Source organism: Silene latifolia, chromosome 3, assembly GCF_048544455.1.
Source record: "Silene latifolia isolate original U9 population chromosome 3, ASM4854445v1, whole genome shotgun sequence".
Lineage (NCBI taxonomy): Eukaryota > Viridiplantae > Streptophyta > Magnoliopsida > Caryophyllales > Caryophyllaceae > Silene > Silene latifolia.
In genome coordinates, this window is record NC_133528.1 from 14678020 (window position 1) to 14697604 (window position 19585).

The window sequence follows — 19585 nt, forward strand, 5'->3', positions numbered from 1 at the left end:
GGGCTACCAACAGTCCATACGAATGATACATGATCCTAAGGCCCTGTTCTTTCTGGCTTTTTTAGAGTGAATCAATCTGAATCGAATCGAATAGAGCCCTGAATCGAATCGAATCGAAATGAATCGAATCGAATGGAGTGAATCGAATCGAATCGAATCGAATGGAGTGAATCGAATCGAATCAATCAATAGAATGAAAGTGAATCGAATCGAATCAATAAAGTCAATTGAAGTGAATTGAACTGAAATAATCATATTAATAATAATAATAGTATTCAATATTATTGTTATTATCAACTATAATATATTAATATTCATAGTATAATAGTAATACTAAAATTATTATTTATAAGAAAAAAATTATAATATTATATATGAATAATCATAAATTATAATAATGAAAAAATAGTATTTTTCTACTAATAATATTTTTAATAACAATAATAAATAATAAGGTCATATTAATAATGATATTAGTAAAATAATTGTTTAGAATAAAAACACTCAAGTAAGCGTTGCTCGAATTCAGGTTGAGTCAACGCTCTACTCTCATATGGTATCTCGAGCCTATGCTTGCTCTCTTCGGATGGATCTTTCACGCGTAACAAAGGCCTCAGAGGGTATGCAAAAGGTCCTTCTCCGATGCCTTATGGTAATGGTGGATAGTCGGGACATTGCTTGAAACTAAGGTCTCTCTGCCCTCTTGTAGTAGCTCGATTAGTCTTACTTCTAGAGAGAGGAAGTTGTTGGTGAGAAGTTTTTACCATTGATTGGTGAATAGTGAGATATTTATAGGTTTTATGTGTACCTCAAATGATGGTTTGGCAAGCACGGTTACCATATTCGCTATGAATACGCCTTACCGATTCGTGAATCGCTTATAGAAAATGTGTTACATGTATTTTCAGTAATCAACTTGATAGAATTCGCTTTTAACGATTTGTGATTCGTAGGGTACCAAGCTAATTTGTAACCATGTTGGCAAGCGTGTTGACTTGTAAGACTCCGTATTGGCAAGTGAGTCAAGTCGGTTCGGTGTGCCTCATTAATAATATTAATAATAAATGTTATGAATTTTAATAATAATACCAATAAATGTTATGAATTTTAATAATAATAATACCAATAATAATTATAATAACAACGATGATAATAATAATAATAATAATAATAATAATAATAATAATAATAATAATAATAATAATAATAAACAACAACAACAACAACAACAACAACAACAACAACAACAACAACAACAACAACATTAACATTAATAACATTATTATTCATTTTAATAATAATATTCATCATCATCATCATAATAATAATAATAATAATAATAGTAATAATAATAATAAATAAATAAATTATTAACAATATTATTAATTATAATTATAATAATAATAATAAATAATAAATAATATTAATATTAAAAAAAATAGTATTATTGTTAACAAAATTAATAATAACTATTATTTAAATTAAAAAATTTGAAATGAAATTTGAATTTTAATGGAATTGAAATTAATTGAATGAATGAATTGAATGAATGAATCGAATCGAATCGAATCAATGGAGTGAATGAATGGAATGGAGAATCGAATCGAATCGAATCGAATGAATCGAATAAATAGAAATTTGAAATTTGAATCGAAATGGTGAAAAAATAAAGAGGAAAGAAACAGGGACTAAGTCCTAACACAAAGCACAACCCTATTTCACCCATTTACCAACACAAGTGTACATTTTAAGCTCCAGAAATCTCAAATTAGGGTTTACAAAATCACAATTCGATCAATTAAAAATCAAGGGGTTTTTCTTCATCAATTTCTCACTACTCCAAACTCAGTTCTTGTTCAAAATTCAGCTGGTAGCGAAACGAAAATGGAGGATTTCAAACAATTATCCGCAGAATCAATTCCGCAATTTCAAGAAGGTATTGCATTAACCTTATCACTTTGGGATGCTCTTGATGCTGGAATTTCAAATGGGTTTGGTACTATTAATCAAGTGAACGATTTCGCAGCACGTATCTTTAATTTCTTTCATCAAATTAATCGCAAAGGTTTATTCTTTTCTCCATTTTATTGCATTTTTTTAAATGAATTGTTTACTTGAATTTATGTTCATATATTGAAAATTCTGCTGTCAGATTTGATTGTAGTGTGCTTCTAGTAATAATTGAGGTATCGATTCAATGTCGGAACCGGGTTTTGTAGTTGGGAGCTAACTAGCACTCCCTCCGTCCCAATCATTTCATTTGTTTACATTTGATTAATATACCTCTCACAAAGAATATAACAAAGAATATAACAGGTAAACAAACAAATGAATGAGACGGAGGGAGTAATATAATAAATTAAACTAGAAAAAATTGACAATTTCATTGTTCGGGGCCGACTGCCCTGGCTAGCTTCCATTAGTTCTGCACTTATTCGATAGGTTCGGTTGTTGTATTTATATGTATGGTGTACATTATATACTTTTCAATTATATACTTTTCAAATTAGCTTCTCAATAAGATTATAGTGCTATTTTCATCGGACTATGATGTTGACGAAGCTATTGAGAATTGATTACAAGGAACCAGTACGGATCCTGGTACATTGGATGTAGTTGAGGAGAAACGTTTTATATTAGGACTGGTGGAGATTAAGCAATCATAGATTATAAGGACTAGTTATGAGATAGCGATGTATTAGGAATGTAAGTGCAGCTTAATAATGATGTGGATTGTGGAACAATGAGGTGCTAGTTAATGTAAATGTTAGCATAGAGGATAATTTGGTCTGCATTTGGTAGGGGTTGATTTGTGTCTCCAATTAGCAATATGAGATTTTATGGATGGGATCATTGGGGTGGTTGCACTGGTGGATCTACATTACAGGATCTGGGAAAGAACATTTTTTTGTAATTAAAATATTCAATACTTGAACCTTTTGTCTGAGAAATTGATGTTCAAAGTTGCGGGTTGAAAACTCTTCTAATAGCAATAGTCAATTTTGAAACTATAGGATGGGCTATGATGGTGCGTCGAGAAAGAAAGATTTACGCTTTGTCTGGATAGAGTTCTGCTAGAAAATGGAAAGGGAGGTGAATGGAGCGGAGTGAAAGGAAGGGATGGAGGGTGAATGGACTAAGAGAGTTTTCTCTCTAAATCTTTCCCATGTTGGAAGGATTTGATTAGACTTCTAAAAGGAAAATGAATCCGTCCATACTTGTCCAATCCCATTTGCAACCCAACAAAAATTTTCTATCCCTCCCTTTCCCTCTAATCAGTGTACCTAAACAAACCCTTAAAGCCAATTCCAGAAGAAAAATTGAGGCTACTTGAGTGACTTGTGGTAATGATGGTGTAAATACTTATTAGTGATTTTACTCATGATTTTGAGGTTTTTTTTGTTATCTTCTTTCATTGGAGCATTGATCATGTCGTCTTATACTTGGGTCTGAACTCTGAATTGACTTCTGCATTATCTTACATTCTTACCTATTGGGCTTACTCGTAGCCTACTACAAAAATGGGAAAAAGTTTTCTTTGTTTGAGGAATCTAGTTTGTCGTCAGCCTTCTATCATCCCCAATGCATTATGCTTTGGGTGGGAAAAAAATACTAAAGTTAGAATTCATTTTGTGGTCTAAAGTCTGGTATTTGCTAAGTTATTCCTTTCTCATTCCTGTTCTCAGTTTCTACTAAATTTTGGATCTTTGAAATTCTGTCCATTGTCGTTGTCTATGAGTTAATTTTAGACTTTTGCATTTAAGTCTGAATTTAAATGGTTTTCTTTTTACGTAACTGATGATTGATCCAATGGGGCCAAAGACTAAAACTTTGGCTTTGGAATTTGAACAAAGCAAAATGACGCAATAAACTATATGCTCTTACATTGTGAAATAGCTTTCCAGCAATTATTTACACATTTTTCATTGTGTGGTATACGGAAATTTCTTTTTTTTTTTTTAACCTGAAGTAAGACCACATATCCCCATTCATCCGACCTTCCCTTGAGGCCATTGACAGAAGAGTTTTAGCGGTAATGTCAGCTGCTGTATGTGATGATTTTGCAAGGGACTGCTTTGCTGAAATGAGCCTGATAATATTTGATATGAACCTTCAAGTGGTCTTGATTTATTGTTTACTCGTATTTGTTAATTGTTAATTTCCTAATATTAGTGTTGTATTTTCCCTTTCACCCAGAACACATATACATAGATGATTTGGAAGTCCTGCTATTCGATGGTTTGATTTCTTTTGGTATCGAGGCTCAAGATGGCAGCATTGAGGAGGTTGTTTTTTTATTTTCCAGTATTGATTTGGGCTGCCTATATCATCTTTATTGCCACAATGTTGATCCTTACATATATTCTGAATTTTGCTTTACTGAAGGCTTAAGATCTGTACCAAGGATTGGCCTTCTTTATTTTGATTCAGAAAATACAACTTGGTTGCAGGTGGCAGAGGATTTGATGATTATGCATCAAGAGTGTTTGGAAGGCCAGTACCAGTCAATTCAAAAGTTAAGAGAACTGAAAGCTGTGCCTCGTCCTGTCAGACAGGTAACTCTCTTTTCTTGACTAGAGATTTCAGCCTCTATGGCTTGTATTTCATTAAAAAAAGTCCCTTAGGAAAGCGCATTTACACTTAGATATAGGTATTACAGGTAACCGTCTTTTTGTATTAGAAAATTCAGGTTCTATGTTTGTATTTCATCATTTAAGAAAAGTCCCTTTAGCAGGACACATTTGTTTACCTTTGATTAAAATACCCCTAAAAAATAATATTAAACGTAAACAAATGACTGATTGGGAGGGAGTATAAAGTCGCTATATAAGATTTTTTTAGTAAATACATAGTATCTTTTATTATATGGTAAATGAGTATTGCAATTTGCTTATAAACCGCCGTACATAAGTATTCGTGATCCGTTAGAAACCAGCGTTTTCCTTCTCATGATGTGGTCGGAAGATTTGTAACACATTATTAGAATATAGGGAAATGCAATTGATTTTTGTGCCTTCTGCAGGTCATAAATGATAGTGATGAGGACGAGGATGATGAGAACACAGAAAATGGTGAGGCGTCGGACATGATGGTGGATTCTGCACCATTGCAGAAAAAGGAGAGCAGTTCCCGGCAGATGGTAGATGAAGATGGTTGGGTTACAGTTCCCTCCAGAAAAAATAGAGGTCGTAACTAATAGCTATGAACCAGAGTAATTCACATTGCTAATTGGAATCAATGTATTCTGGTTGTTGTAGTCTTTCTGTTTGCTGAGGCTTTACTGCAATTTTTGTGTCAAACATGTTTATGTAGCTCTTGCGTATGGTTTTGCAATCTTGAGTCACACATTTATATTATTGACTGGTCTTTTCATGCAATCCTTTGAGATAGTGCTTCATTTGTGACTCTCTTTGCGCCTCGGCTACCTCAAGTCCTCAACTCACAGCAGAGTCGTATGTTAGTTCATGCTGGCTGCAAGGGGTATGGCTATTTTAATACAACCAAATGGATGTCATGTTGGACATGCGGACATGCCCAAAGTGAGGTCTGGTAGTAACCTAGATGTTATTTGGATGGCCTTTAGTGAAAACTGCTGCGAGATAACAATCGCCCACAATTTAAAGTATCGACTCTCCACCGAGCCATTTAGTTTCACTCTTTCCTCACTAGTTGTTCCGTGTCATCATCTCACCTCCAGTCCGACCTCACCACAATGAAACAAGGTAACTTGGTCACCCGTGGAACATCCATAATTTTCCACAAATGGTAATTAGTGACGGATGTATTGTACACTGTAAGTGAGAAAGGTAGTAGAAATGGCAGACCAGAGATGAAGCTAGGAAATCATGGTTAAAATTGGATTGAGGGAGAGACAAGTGAGTAAACAATGTCGGTATGATTGAGATTTTGGCACTCAATTTGTTTCAGGCCAGGAAATACTTTAGACTTTAATTTTTCCTAGTAAACAAGCCCAACTACAACAAATGCTCTTATATGCATTTACAGTTTTGGATCGGAGATCAAGGTCCAAATTTTCAGAATCATTATCCGAATCCGAACTATTTTATCCCGATTCCCATCAAACACAAGCTAGACATAACTGACCCCACCTAACCCCTACTTGAGACTACAACTCCGGACATATTTGTAGAATCAATCCTGAATCCTAACTATCTTAACCTGACAAACTCAAACCCAACCAAGCATAACCGAACCTACCCAAACCTAAAGGTGGCAACCGGGTCAATCGGGTCGGGTCAAGTCGGGTGACATGTCATCATCAGTCGGGTTAGTTCTTTTGCAATATCCTCAGATTTTATTGGATCGGGTTTGCTCGTAATCGGGTCGGGTTAGACTTATCAGCCCTACCCTAACCCGACTCGATACCAGGGGTCAAGTCACTCAACAGACATTTGTCTGGGTCTATTGCCGCGTACCTGATCTAAAACAACAGAAACACAACCAACACTTTCCTATTTCTTGTCTTCATTAATAAGCAAACCAAAATCTAGTGTTAGTTCACAGCAACAGACTTTAGTGTCACACACACAGTATATATCATTTCCAAAGAGAGAGAAAAACACGGACGACGAACAATTCCTACAACAACCAACACAGGAAAAAAAAAAATGAAGCACATTTTCAAGAAACTCCATAAAAATCACGACCCTAATCGTGCTCAACTCAACGAAACCCTAATTTCATCCTCCACATCATCATCTTCATCATCATCGACATCGAATTCAATATCGAATTCGACATCTACTTCGACTCCGATTGTGCAATCGCAGTCTCAATTGCAGTCGCAGTCGCAGTCGCAGTCATGTCCTTCCGATCAATCAAATTCGAGTTCGCCGGCGGTGGCGGAAGGGGGAGGAGTGGCGGCGGCGGCGACGGTGGGGGAAGGTGGAGTTCCGGCGGTGGTAAGGAGTCGGGGAGGGGATTTTATATCGTCTGAAGAGGAGTATCAGATGCAATTAGCGATGGCGTTAAGTGTGTCGAAAACGTATTCTAGGAGTGTTTATGAGGATGATCAGATACGTGCTGCTACTTTGTTGAGTTTAGAGAGGAATAATTCTGTTGGTCGGGTTAATGGTGCTGAGGTTTCTGGACAGTCTTTGTCTAAACGTTACTGGGTGAGCTTTAATTTGTTGTTTTTAGTATGTAGTTGCTCTTGTATGCTGTGGCGGAACTAGAATTTGTCGTTACTGGTTAAAATATTAGGGGGAACTAGTATTTATTGTATCCCTGGCCGGTGATCGCTCCTGCAAGCCCCCTTGGTGACTGTTTTGAGTCTATTGTAGTTAGTTATTGTTTGCCAGACGGTTGAAAACACGTAATTGGGATGGGCGTGGGCAGTGGCGGATTGGCGGAGCTAGTATTTGTAGTTCAGGGTTAGAACATAGATTGAAAGTTTTAGAGGTGGAGTTGGTAACACAATAGAGTCTAGTGTGGTTAGTTCTCATACAAAAAGTGACAAAAGATGCTTGGACACAAAAATGAAGAGCAGGTTTAGTCGGTGGTGAAACCAGGATTAGAATTTAGTGGGTAGTAAATATAGATTGAAAATTTTAGGGTGAGAAAATCGGTCACTCAATAAAGTAATGGAGGACAAAAATTGAAATAATTAATATATTCATGTTTTCCCCTGCCCTCCCATTGAGTGTAGTATGGTTGTTTTGGCTCACTTATGCAGAGTTAACTTGGTAACCTATGAATTTGAAGTGAGCATTTTGTTGCTTTGGATGATTCATGTCAGCCGACCCCAAAGCATTTTGGGATTAAGGCTCTGTTGTTGTTGTTGTTAGGTTTTTGTTGTAGGATATGAGGAAGATTGATTAATTAATTAGGAAGTTAGGAACATGGTTTATGTTAAAAGTTGATATCTATTGCTTAGATATTGTCAATTTGTATGGTGAATTATGTGTACTAGGTGTTTTCTAGAGGGAACTAAGATATGGAGATTATGGAGGAGCTAATTAAGTCCGTTGATGTATATGGTTTTTGAAGGAAATTAGTGAGTCCTAGTGGGGAACATCTGCAAGCTTTTGATGGAGGAGAGTGAATGTATAACATTCATATTTTTGGTAGAATATTGGCAATGACATTAAGGAAATCAATAACTTTAAGTTTCATATGAAGTTGATAATTTTTTTAACTGATTGCATGTAAAGATTAGAGTGGTGCTTCAGGGTACTTTTGCAGCGCCTGGTTATTGAACGGAGGAGTTGGGATTTGGGAAGGGTAAATTGCTAGCAATATCCGAGCTTTATTGTTCTGTGTGGATGTGTTATGGATTGATAGACCTTCCACTTGTATGAAACATAATGTGGACTTTCATAATTTTTTTTATCAGGGTTACCTTTATGGTTAATTCACTGTGGAAATCATGAAAGTTAATTTTTTGGTCTCCTGATATGACATCTGTTTTAATCATGGTTTCTTCTTTTAATTTGAAGAGAACAGATAGTATGTGAGGCATGGGTTAGTACGTGGAAGCCATATGATTAGATATCAAGGGGCTAAGCAATCTTGCCTCATACTTTGGGCCTGTTTAGAAAACATGAGGAATGATTGTATGAGAGTGGCTCTCTCCTTGGTGCTTCCGTATACTTTGATCTTGTTTGCATGTCAACGGAAATTGAAATTTATGGGAATAATCCAGTGAGAGCATATATAAGTATATAAAGGATTTAAATTCCTTTGGGTAAAAATTGATTGATAGATTTTCAATCCTTGTGGTTAGCATCTACCAACCCACTCAAAAGACGGTTTGTATTCAGGTCCACATCACAGTTTTCGTACTTTGGTGTAAATGAAGAATAGTTCCACTTTTGCTGGGTCACTAACTATAAATGCATGATGAGATTTTTGGTGTTGTTTATTAAACTCCAATTATCTGACTAGGATGAGTTGCTTGATAAGAGTGTCTATGGAAGGGAATAAATCTTAATGTTTTCAACAATTTGGCCACGGGAAAACGGCTGTACTTGGACAGTCACAGGATTATTCTTTTTTCTCATTTGAAGCTTTCTGTAGGAGGCAATGTTTTTTTTAGGATAATTTTCAGTTTGGTCCCCTGAGGTTTGGTTAATACCACTTTGCTGTTTTTAGGTCTGGACTATTTCTCACTTAGGCCCCGAAAATTTCTCAACCTATGAAAATGCAAATAAAAAATTTAAAGTGAATATAAGGTTGAATTTCCACATAGTTTTGCAAAAATACTTTATTATATTAAGCTTAAAATGGTTCGTTTTTGATATCTCAAAACTCAGGTCACCAAACTGACAGCACCAAAGTGAAATTAGGCGAAACCTCTGACACCTAAGTGGAAATATTCCTTCGGTCCTTCACTCCTTCCCCATTATGCGAATCTTCTTATGTAGGTCATAGTTGTCTAATAAAAGTGGACAACTTATTTTGACTAGTGTGTGATGTAGGATTAAGAAGATGTAGTTCTTGTTGATATTACTTTGCTTCTTTACACATCCTCATCTGAGTTTAGATGTTCCTTTTGCCAGGATTATAGCGTCCTTGACTACCAGGAGAGAGTAATAGATGGTTTCTACGATGTATTCGGTCTTTCCACTGATCCCGCGCTCCAGGGAAAGATGCCTTCTCTTGCTGATCTTGAAACTAATGCAGGTGATTCTGGGTTTGAAGCTGTGATAGTCAATAGGACGATTGATCCTATACTTGTGGAGTTAGAGCAAGTTGCACAGTGTATTTTACTTGACTGTTCGGCTTCTGAGATTGGCGTTTTGGTTCAAAGGCTTTCTGAACTCGTAACTGAACACATGGGAGGACCGGTTAAGGATGCAAATGTTGTATTGGCGAGGTGGACGGCGATCAGCACAGAATTGAAAAGCTCTCTGCATACAAGTGTTTTTCCTATTGGCTCTTTGAAAGTTGGTGTGTCTCGCCATCGAGCTTTGCTTTTTAAGGTGAGCTGCTGATTATTATCTACTTTTTTGGGAGTGTGTCTGTTAGCTATCTGTGGAAGTAAGTGTAAATAAAAGAAGGCGCCTTTTCCTTTTCTTAAATTTGTATGGAAGCAAAAACAGTTCCGTAGCTCCATGCTAAATATAATGTAGGTGAGTTATCTACGTATTGTTTACTCTTCATCTTAAAATAAAGGAAAACGAATAGTGACTTCTATTGTGAGATCATGATCTGGGCGTGTCTGCTATTTCCTATTTACATCAGTGCTTTTAACTCTCTTCATGCTTGAACTACACAAAGAAATAAAAAAAACAGCCAATAAATTTCTTTCCAGATATGGTGAATATTGGTGATTACTGGAGAAAAGGTTTTAGCCCCCATTGCTTTCCAAGGAGTATATGTTTTCGGTTCTTTCTTTTTAATTTGTAAAAGTTATCCGGTTAGACTTCTTAAGTAATTATTGAATATGTATGTTGTGTTCTTGTTCTTCACGTTGGTTCTATTGTCCATCAGCTAGATTCATTCAGAAATATTGGTGTATGTCCTATAACAAGTTTGTACAATTTAGGTTTTAGCTGACAATGTTGGGATCGCATGTAGACTTGTGAAGGGAAGTCATTACACTGGTATAGAAGATGACGCTGTCAATATAATTAAGATGGCTGATGAAAGGTAAATATTTATCTCCAATTTGTTATAGTTAATTTCTTTTTTTTTAGAGTTACACCCATGTCCCATTTCTATCTTAAACATGACGTCTAGGACGGAGAATGTCTGTCTATAATCATCTGAAGTGCTGCCTCGCTTAAATACTAAACTTTTCCGCCCTCAATGCTTTAGGCTTTCTTGAATTACTCCGTAGTTTATAAATGGAAAATATTGTGAGTGAAAACCAGCAAGGATGTCAATTCTACTCTGGATATCTTGTTTTCTTTTTATTTCTTTCAAAAGGTGATTGGGTGTTATTGAACTTTGATGATTTTATATGAGTGACATACTATTGTGCATACTAGGTAAAAAATAAATAAAAATACTTGTACCATCTGGCCATAAAAGCAACAATGAGTTATTTACACCCCACGAGAAAGGGTCTCCTGGGCAAGTGTCTTGATGTGCAGTAGCTTGTGTATTAGTGTATTCAGACCAAAAGCTTTACTATTGTATGTAGATTTAGTTTATAGGAGATACTTTGACCATGGAACTATGGAAGTCCTTCCACAGATTCACCTAGTACTTTCACTTATAGTCTCTTGTTAGCTGTAGTTTCCTTTTGCTGTTGTTACTTCCATTCCTTTTCTTCTTTCCCTAAAAAATTAGCCCTTTTCAATTCTGTTTACTTCCTGTTACACAGAGTCAGTTTCCTTCAATTGGCAGCTAAGTAGCTGCGTCTTTTGAGCTTGTCGACAAGAGCCTTTGTCTGGTTTTCTTGGTATCATATAACTGTAGGCGATAAGACCAGATTTTCAATATCACCAACTGTTGTTCTATATCATTAGCTTCCTTACTTTGGTCTGGGCCCTTTGGGAATATGTTCTAGTTTTAGGGAAAGGATCTCTCGAATGCCATGCTCAGATTATTGGCATTGACATATGTTTGATTCTAACTGGCTGGTTGTTGACACTGCTTTTGCCATACCTCTTGTTACTTGAAATTATCTGCAGCTAACTATCTACTGTCGTCTTTCTTGCACACAGAGAGTTTCTAGTTGATCTTATGGCAGCCCCAGGGACATTGATACCTGCAGATGTGTTGAATACTAACGATTCTTCTATTCCATCATACCACCAGAAGTTAAACAAAATTCCTTTGATGAACCCATCAAATGATCTTGAATTTCCTTACCGAAAACCAAAGGCATCGATTGGTAATAATTCAGCATCTATCTGGGTTCCCCCTGTCAACAATGGTTCTCATTTTGGTCAGAATTCTATCGCTGAAAAGATGGAATCGTTACCTTCATCTTCAAGTGTCAGTAATGACATGGCTGCTGGGCCTTCAAGAGTATCGTCTAAGGCAAGCTCTCACAGTCAGATGGATTTGCCCTCTACATCAGCAGTAGGGGCTTCTCTTTTCAAAGCTCATCGTGGTTCCCTTGCAGTTGGTGATGGTACCAGGTTGAATCTTAATGTAGTACCATATGGCCAAGGTAACTCAGATGATCCAAAAAACCTTTTTGCAGACCTTAATCCATTCCACGTAAGAGTCTCCGGGCAGAACTTGCAGCAAAATAAACCCAAATTTAAGACGGAGGAGCGTCAGAGACTAAAAACTGATGCTGTGCCTGGAAGGCCTCCTTTAATGATGTGGAAGAACCATCAGGCAGTTAATAATGATTTTCTCCCAAAGAAAGACCATGATTTTGTTGAAGGAGTTATCCCTAGAAATAACAACGTGAACAAAAATAACACAATGCCATTGGATGCTTCATCCAGTACTGCAGCCTCCCAAAACATCTATCAAGCTGGCTCCCAAATAGCAGGGAATATGTCTCACAGCGAAGTAAATGGCAACACTGGTAATTCTGTTGTTAGTACTACTGCAGATCACACTAATAATCTTGATGAAGATAAAAGAGCCTCCCCCATGAAGGAAGCAACTTCTTCAAGTGACATGCTTGATCCGGGAAAACAGCGCCAGAAAGACGGGTTGCTTGGGGGCAAAAAGTGCACACGTGAGGGATTTGTGGGGACAGGCTTCATATTAAATGGTGCAGGAACTACCAGGCCTGTTGATTCTAGTAGAAGTTCAGTTGACCCAGAACTAGATGATGTTGGTGAATGCGAAATTTTGTGGGAAGACCTTGATATTGGCGAAAGAATAGGCCTAGGTAAAACCATAAGTTACCCTTTTCATGTCATAAACATGTTGGATTATTTATTTCAGTCGTATCTTTTGATGTGTAGGCTTTTGGAGTTCTACCTTATCTTTTGATGATTTTGTTTATATGTTCATGCTGTTAATTTCCGGGAACAGCCTCTTTGTGTTGCTAAGATAAGGGTAAGGCCGCATACATCTAACCCCCCGTACCCTGCAATTTGCGGGAGCCATTTAGGGACTGGGGTAATGTTGTTGTTGTTGTTGATTTACAGCTTCATGTAATCTGATAGGGATGCTCATGTGTTAACATTTGGTACTGCTAACCAGGGTTACCTAATTCGCTCGCCCCCCCTCCGAATTGCGAATTAATTCGAACGAATTAATTCGCAATTCGTTTTCATCTTAATTCGTCCCAATTCGCTTTTAATTCGCTGAGATGAGCGAATTATATGATTATGCTAAAAACCAAAAAAAATCAGGAAAAATTGAAGTATAGACAAGATACCTAATTATTTTGAAGTTTGAACTTTGAAGCCAAGCACAATGATTTGATTCACTATTGTAGATTTGTAGATTTAGCTTTAATTTGATTTTGATTTCTGACAGGAAGATGATTTTTTTTTTTAGCTTTGTTGATATAAAAGGATAATCCTTTTGCGAATTGGATTCGACGAATTACCGAATTTTAAAATAATGTAATTCGCTAAATTGAGCGAATCGTGAATTAGAATTAAGAAAGCGAATTGAACGAATTGCGAATCCGGTAACCCTGCTGCTAACCATTATTTTTTCGGTGTAGCCTAGTGATTTTTCTTGTATAATTTTTCTTCCTTTGCGATTTTGTGTTCTGTAACTACCCTCAATTTCTTCATCTTTGTACTGCTATTTGGTCATCCACCTCGCATATACTGTAGTTTGATTAATTCATTTATTTTTCTGGACAACAGGCTCATATGGCGAGGTCTATCATGCAGACTGGAATGGCACCGTAAGTTCCATAAAATCAGAATTAAGTTCATGATTTGTTAGACATATCTTTTGATAGTTCCTGGCCTTGTATCTATTCCCCTGTCTGTCTTCTTTTAGAGGTGGCTTCATTTGTCATCATTATGATGTATGAGTGTTACTGTCCGCAGATTTGTCAAATCTCTTGCAATTGTACCCATGTTTGTCTGTTTTTTTCCATGATAGTTCTCCAATGGAGCCAAAGACGCACTACTCTTTGGTTCTGGTCCTTCTGGATTATGATGGAATAAAGCAAAATGGCTTACTAAAGTGGTTGCGTTTCTTTTGATTATGAAGTAGCAGTTCTGCGATGTAGTTCTCGACACATTTTTCATCTTAGGTAATTCGGAAACGTCTTTCCGCTGCTTACATAAGGGTAAGCTTGCATACATCCGATCCCCCTTACCCCGCAAGCTCGCAATTTACGGGAGCCATTGAGGCTCTGGGGTAATGTTGTTGTTTTGTCTGGATTTTGTTTATTTAGGTTACCATTAATATATACTCCATAATATACAGTTTCTTGCTTAGTTAGAGATACCACATCTGTAGCCTGCTGCAGTTTGTGGCATTGTTTATTAAGACTTGGTTACTTTATCAGATTAAGATGCTTGAATTTTATGTACTGAGGATGGAGTTACTTTTATTCTGGTTGTCTGAGACTTCAGTTCTCTTTCCGTTAATGGGTTAACTTCTTTCTTGCAGTTAGTTTCTTTGTGTTTGTACATCTCTATGCTCCAAAAGTGCTCTCCTATCAGTTTATAAATAATAATTGACTTGAAGATTCAATACACTAAAGGTTGTAGCTTCTTCTCCCTGTTTTTTTAGGAGGTTGCTGTTAAGAAGTTCTTGGACCAGGATTTCTCTGGCGCTGCTTTAGAAGAGTTCAAAAGGGAGGTAAGTGTAAAGCAGATTATTGTAAGAAATTAAACTGGCTGCTTGAAACAACCTTCCATCTTTTTGTTCCTCGTATACCGCTACTCTCGTGTTGTGAAGGGAATGGCAAAATAACACTTGCTATGTCCAAAAATGTTGGTATTGCATCACATGATATGAAGTGGGCCATGTTAGATTCAAGCTTAGTTGATAGCAACACTTGACTCTTCTAGTTTCTGTAGTTTGAACAACCCAAAGTAGCTAGAGAGCCTTACATCCACTACTCTATTTCCAGCTTCCCCGATTGACAGAACGTCCCGCTACTGACAATATCCCAGCCCGGATCCAGCCAGCTTCTGGACATGGGCATCAGCTTCTTGGTGTCCTTTTCTATGTGGATGTCACTGTCACTTCTTTGATGTCTTGATTTTCAATAGCTAAAAAGAAAGTAGTGATATTAATAATTGGATTCTGAACAACAAAAAAATAACCAAAAGGTATCATGCATGAAGCAAAAGGTTGATTCAAGGATGGTAGATCTATCTGTTTGAAAGAAATTAGAAAAGTATTATGACTGTTTCAAATAATTGTACTTTCATGTACTCTTGAAGCTGATTTCTCCTGACTGTCTCCTACTATACAGGTTCGCATAATGCGCAGGTTGCGCCATCCAAATATTGTATTGTTTATGGGTGCAGTTACTCGACCTCCTCATCTATCGATTGTGACTGAATTCCTTCCAAGGTATGTGCTGTATTTGTGGTGGGCTTTGTTCTTTTCTGGAGTAGTGTCAGTATATTTGTTATATGTGGTTAATGTTTGAGACTTTGAGGTATATATTACAATAAACTTACCTTAATGCCTCAAAGGCTTCCCGTCTATGGTTGGGACAAGGGGTTGAATATACCATTTATTTGACCATGTACCTACATGTCCTAGACTCGTAAGATATATGGAGCTCCAAGTCCCCCAGCCTACTAAAAAAAGAAGTTAGTCAAATATTGAAGTCCAAAGGGTTCAATTCGTTGCTTCTTTCTGTTAGAATTCGAAATGGGCCTAGCCAAACCTTAAGGAAGAGAGAGGTCCTCACAAGTCACAAGCCCAAGGGAACTCCGTCTTTTCTAAAACCAATTGACAATAGGAGGCAAATCCCTAGGCCTTATAAATTGAGCAACTCTCTACTTCACCACCAATGTGGGATTTCACTCGTGGGTTTCTTACATTCCAACACATACAAAGATGTAGCTTCCAACTGTGGCTAATACATCTCACATAATTGAAATTGTCCGGTATCTATGGCATTCTGGGTTGCTGTTACATTCGCGGTAGATCAGTTCGTACATCCGTCCCTAGATTATAGAATTGTGATAAATGCCACCAGAGTCCAAATTTGCATCTTGAATTTTGCTTGAAAACCTGAAGGCATTATGTTACACCACTTGGCGACACCCCATATCACTTTCAGTTTTTAGGTGGCTATATATCTGCCATGAGGTCTTAGAAGTGATCTTTTTACTTTGATTTACAGGGGAAGCTTGTACCGTATTCTTCATCGTCCCAACTTTCAGATTGATGAAAAGCGTCGGATAAAAATGGCCCTGGATGTGGTATGGTCTTTTCCTTCCCCTTGTGTTTTTCGAATAAATAGAACAAACTGCAAGCCTTCAACACCTTCCTTAATCTGCAGGCAAGGGGCATGAACTGCTTGCATACAAGTACACCGACAATTGTGCACCGTGATTTAAAGTCACCCAATTTGCTTGTTGACAAGAACTGGAATGTTAAGGTACTTGTGAAGTTTCATTTGAATAACTTAATGATTCGTCCAACAATTTCTCTCCATTCCCGATTTATGCACTTAGGCAGGAAAAAAAGAATATCAAATGATGCTCCATTTATGGAATCCTTGTGAATGCTGTGATGCACAAATGCCGAATGACCATATTACCCCTGGAAAGCATACATCATTGTATATATATTTATTGGTCCTGGCTACAATTTTTATATTTAGATGGCCGTGAATGGATTTTTCTTTTCTTTTCTTTTTTTCCCTTAGAACACGCTCCTCGTTCTCCTCGCTTCTCTTTCAAATGGATTCGAATGACCGGCTTTTGAATTTCTTACTTGGAACTGTACGTTAGAATAGTAATCATCTGTTTGCTGAACTTGAAGAGAACTGTTCTATGCAGGTTGGTGATTTTGGGTTGTCGAGGCTAAAGCACAACACATTTTTGTCATCCAAATCAACTGCTGGCACGGTGAAAATTTGAAGACTTCATCCTGATCTTTCCATAAGCGTTACTTTCTTCTTTTGACTGACACATATACTCTTTTTGTATTAGCCTGAGTGGATGGCGCCTGAAGTACTACGCAATGAACCATCAAATGAGAAGTGAGTGCTAAGCTTGCTTTTCGATTGCATTTGTTTTATCCATGGATTGAGGCTCTAGAGTTTAGACTACAGGTCTTTTTGTGCTGCTGTAATATTGGGATTAATTGTTTGTTAGGTCTTGTTGATTCCCCAATTTCAAATTAGACGAGTGTTATCCTTAAGTTGCTGAGCCTGTTTTTAACAATGTTTATTTCGTCTTCTCTTCACTTCTCTTTTTTGTTCTTTTGATTGTTGATTTTCTTATAAAAGGAAGTTGCCTGAGACCCAATTAAGGTGACACTAGGAAAAAAAATTCTAAGATGCTGCCTTTTCTGGTGAGCACTGATAGCCAACAGGGTATTAGGCTTAGACAAGCTGCAGGAGAAATGTACAAATGCCCTAGTTAGTAAAGACGATTCCCTCTTTTACCCTCACTCAGTCATTCTCGTCCTGTGATTGGAAACCACCGTGTGCCTCTGCCATTGGAATAGCTCCTCATGGGAAACAGCAAAGCTGTTTTTGCATGCTATTTAACCTGGATATTAACTATATTTATTACTCCTTACACTGTTGCTGTGCAAGCCTGATTGAAAGTAGGTTAAATATGTCTGCTGAGCTGCGTAATTCTGATTCACATTCCTTATCTGGCAATGTTTTCTATTGTAAATCCGTAATTGAATTCATAACATGCGGTTATTGTTGGGTACACAGATGCGACGTTTATAGCTTTGGAGTGATCTTATGGGAGCTGGCAACCATGAGTCTCCCTTGGAGTGGGATGAACCCAATGCAAGTTGTAGGGGCAGTAGGTTTCCAGAATCGGCGTCTCGACATCCCCAAGGAACTCGACCCTCTTGTTGCTCGGATTATATGGGAGTGTTGGCAGTCGTAAGTTCTAAGCTTCTCAACACCTATTCCCCCCGGACCACCTTTTCTTCTTGTTAACAAGTATTCCGTTTTTCACAATTACATATATGGAACGATGTTATACAAGCATTGTTTTGTAATTGGTCATATAGATTGTTACTGACTTATTTGGTCTCCAATTGGACAGTGATCCCAACCTTCGACCTTCATTTGCACAGCTTTGTGTAGCTCTCAAGTCATTACAACAACTCGCAGTCCCGTCACAAGTTGGTCAGCAAAGCTCGCCAATGCCACCTGAGATTTCTGTAAATTCCACTCCTTAACTGCAATCTGTGACTACTCATATTTGCGGCAGTGCACAAACTTACTATTCACGAAAAGTGAATCATATGCAGGAAAAGTAGATGATACATGTGTGTGTAAATGATGAACCACAGAAAAATAGCTAGTGTTCCCAGTCGGGTTTTTATCATATGCAGTGATTAATTTTTGATAACTGTAGTGACAGTCCGAAGGGGATATGAACTGCAGATCTTGTACAGAAAGATGTGAAGAATTTTTTTTTCCACTGAATCGAAATGTATGTCAACACCCTTTTCTATAATGAAAATTGAGGTGTAATTGTAAGTTGTAACACACTTTTCCATATAATTTGTGAGCACATAGCCACGTTTTTATTGAGGTGTAATTGTAAGTTAAATAAACAGCAAAGTGCAAACTAGTGCTGTGTTGTTTTATGTTTCAGTTGGAAACTGTAGCTAAATCGGTTTAAGGTGAACTTGGTCACATTTAAAACGCAGCAACCAAAACCACAGCATATGAAACCACGATCACGATTGATGAAGTGGAAAGGGGCCGAAGGAAGGCACAATGAGGCAGGCAGACAGTAGTTGAGTGTAGTTCTATGTTCCAGTGCCATCTCGGCTTGCACCATCTTCTTGTGCTTTTCATCTTCAGCCTTGTACATTTCCGCCTCTTCTATGATTATTTCAATTTCCTCCTTTGAAAGCCGGCCATGGTGATTGATAATGGTAATTTGCTTCCTTATTACTACTACCAACACAACTTAAGATAGCAACATGTATAGCAGCCCCATAAGCAACCGCCTCATCAGGATGAACGCTTTTACAAAGCTCCTTCCCTTGGAAAAAATCCTGCAACATCTGCTGAACTGTGGGTATCCTGGATGACCCACCAACAAGAACAACATCATGGATATCACTCTTGTCTATATTAGCATCTACCAAGCATCGATCAACTGTATCCATACATTTTATAAACAAAACAGTTTTAACTTTAACAACTACGGAGTAGTTGAGAGCCAGTAGAGAGAAAGCAAAGTAAAAAAGAATAATGGAATAAACAAAAAAGAAAAAAGAAAAGGGCAACAAACCAAAAATAGTATTGGCTGGATTGTTAGTAGCTTGATTAACAGCAGCTTCACCAATAAGAGGGTCAGAGTCAGCGAAAGCGACACAAGAAGGAGTAGTACGGTTACCCTGGTCATGTCGCCAAACCGCGACGCAGGAGTATCAATCCCTATCACTGGCCACTCCTCTCCCTTTTTTGCCATTCTTTCTTTTGCCAACCACTATAAAACAATTACAAACTTGGTAGTTGCAAGAGATGAAAACAGTTTGATGACTTTCTAGTTTCTGCCTACTTTTATAGTTGGATATTAGCATTTTCCCAAAAATAAAAATATCTGCC

At 37.4% G+C, this 19585-nt stretch overlaps 2 protein-coding genes across 3 annotated transcripts; both read left to right on the top strand.

The window, feature by feature from the left end:
• LOC141647265 (uncharacterized) lies at positions 1 to 5398 on the top strand. The gene is made up of 5 exons (XM_074455384.1): positions 1 to 40; positions 1694 to 2065; positions 4198 to 4286; positions 4452 to 4556; positions 5024 to 5398. Exons 2-5 carry the CDS (start codon positions 1885 to 1887, stop codon positions 5195 to 5197), a joined length of 549 nt encoding a protein of 182 aa, XP_074311485.1. The 5' UTR covers positions 1 to 40; positions 1694 to 1884; the 3' UTR covers positions 5198 to 5398.
• Positions 5399 to 6468: 1070 nt separating this feature from the next.
• On the top strand, positions 6469 to 18594 carry LOC141647266 (serine/threonine-protein kinase EDR1). Of its 2 annotated transcripts, XM_074455386.1 has the most exons (14): positions 6469 to 7136; positions 9522 to 9944; positions 10511 to 10614; positions 11637 to 12769; positions 13707 to 13747; positions 14590 to 14658; positions 15281 to 15381; positions 16166 to 16244; positions 16325 to 16423; positions 16827 to 16895; positions 16980 to 17029; positions 17720 to 17896; positions 18063 to 18180; positions 18271 to 18594. In XM_074455386.1, the coding sequence occupies exons 1-14, from the start codon at positions 6630 to 6632 to the stop codon at positions 18277 to 18279; spliced, it is 2979 nt and encodes a 992-aa protein (XP_074311487.1). In that variant the 5' UTR covers positions 6469 to 6629; the 3' UTR covers positions 18280 to 18594. The 2 variants fall into 2 exon arrangements, with proteins under 2 accessions (XP_074311487.1, XP_074311486.1); XM_074455385.1 differs by having other exon boundaries at positions 6470 to 7136; positions 18063 to 18594.
• Positions 18595 to 19585: the final 991 nt, after the last annotated feature.

What these genes read in the sequence shown, in the direction of transcription:
- LOC141647266 (XM_074455385.1), top strand. Translation starts at nt 6,630, where the DNA reads ATGAAGCACATTTTCAAGAAACTCCATAAAAATCACGACCCTAATCGT. An exon ending in ATCGAGCTTTGCTTTTTAAG is followed by an intron (nt 9,945 to 10,510) that starts GTGAGCTGCTGA and finishes TGTACAATTTAG; the next exon opens with GTTTTAGCTGACAATGTTGG. An exon ending in ATGCAGACTGGAATGGCACC is followed by an intron (nt 13,748 to 14,589) that starts GTAAGTTCCATA and finishes CTGTTTTTTTAG; the next exon opens with GAGGTTGCTGTTAAGAAGTT.
- LOC141647265 (XM_074455384.1), top strand. Translation starts at nt 1,885, where the DNA reads ATGGAGGATTTCAAACAATTATCCGCAGAATCAATTCCGCAATTTCAA. An exon ending in TCATCAAATTAATCGCAAAG is followed by an intron (nt 2,066 to 4,197) that starts GTTTATTCTTTT and finishes CCTTTCACCCAG; the next exon opens with AACACATATACATAGATGAT. An exon ending in TGCCTCGTCCTGTCAGACAG is followed by an intron (nt 4,557 to 5,023) that starts GTAACTCTCTTT and finishes TGCCTTCTGCAG; the next exon opens with GTCATAAATGATAGTGATGA.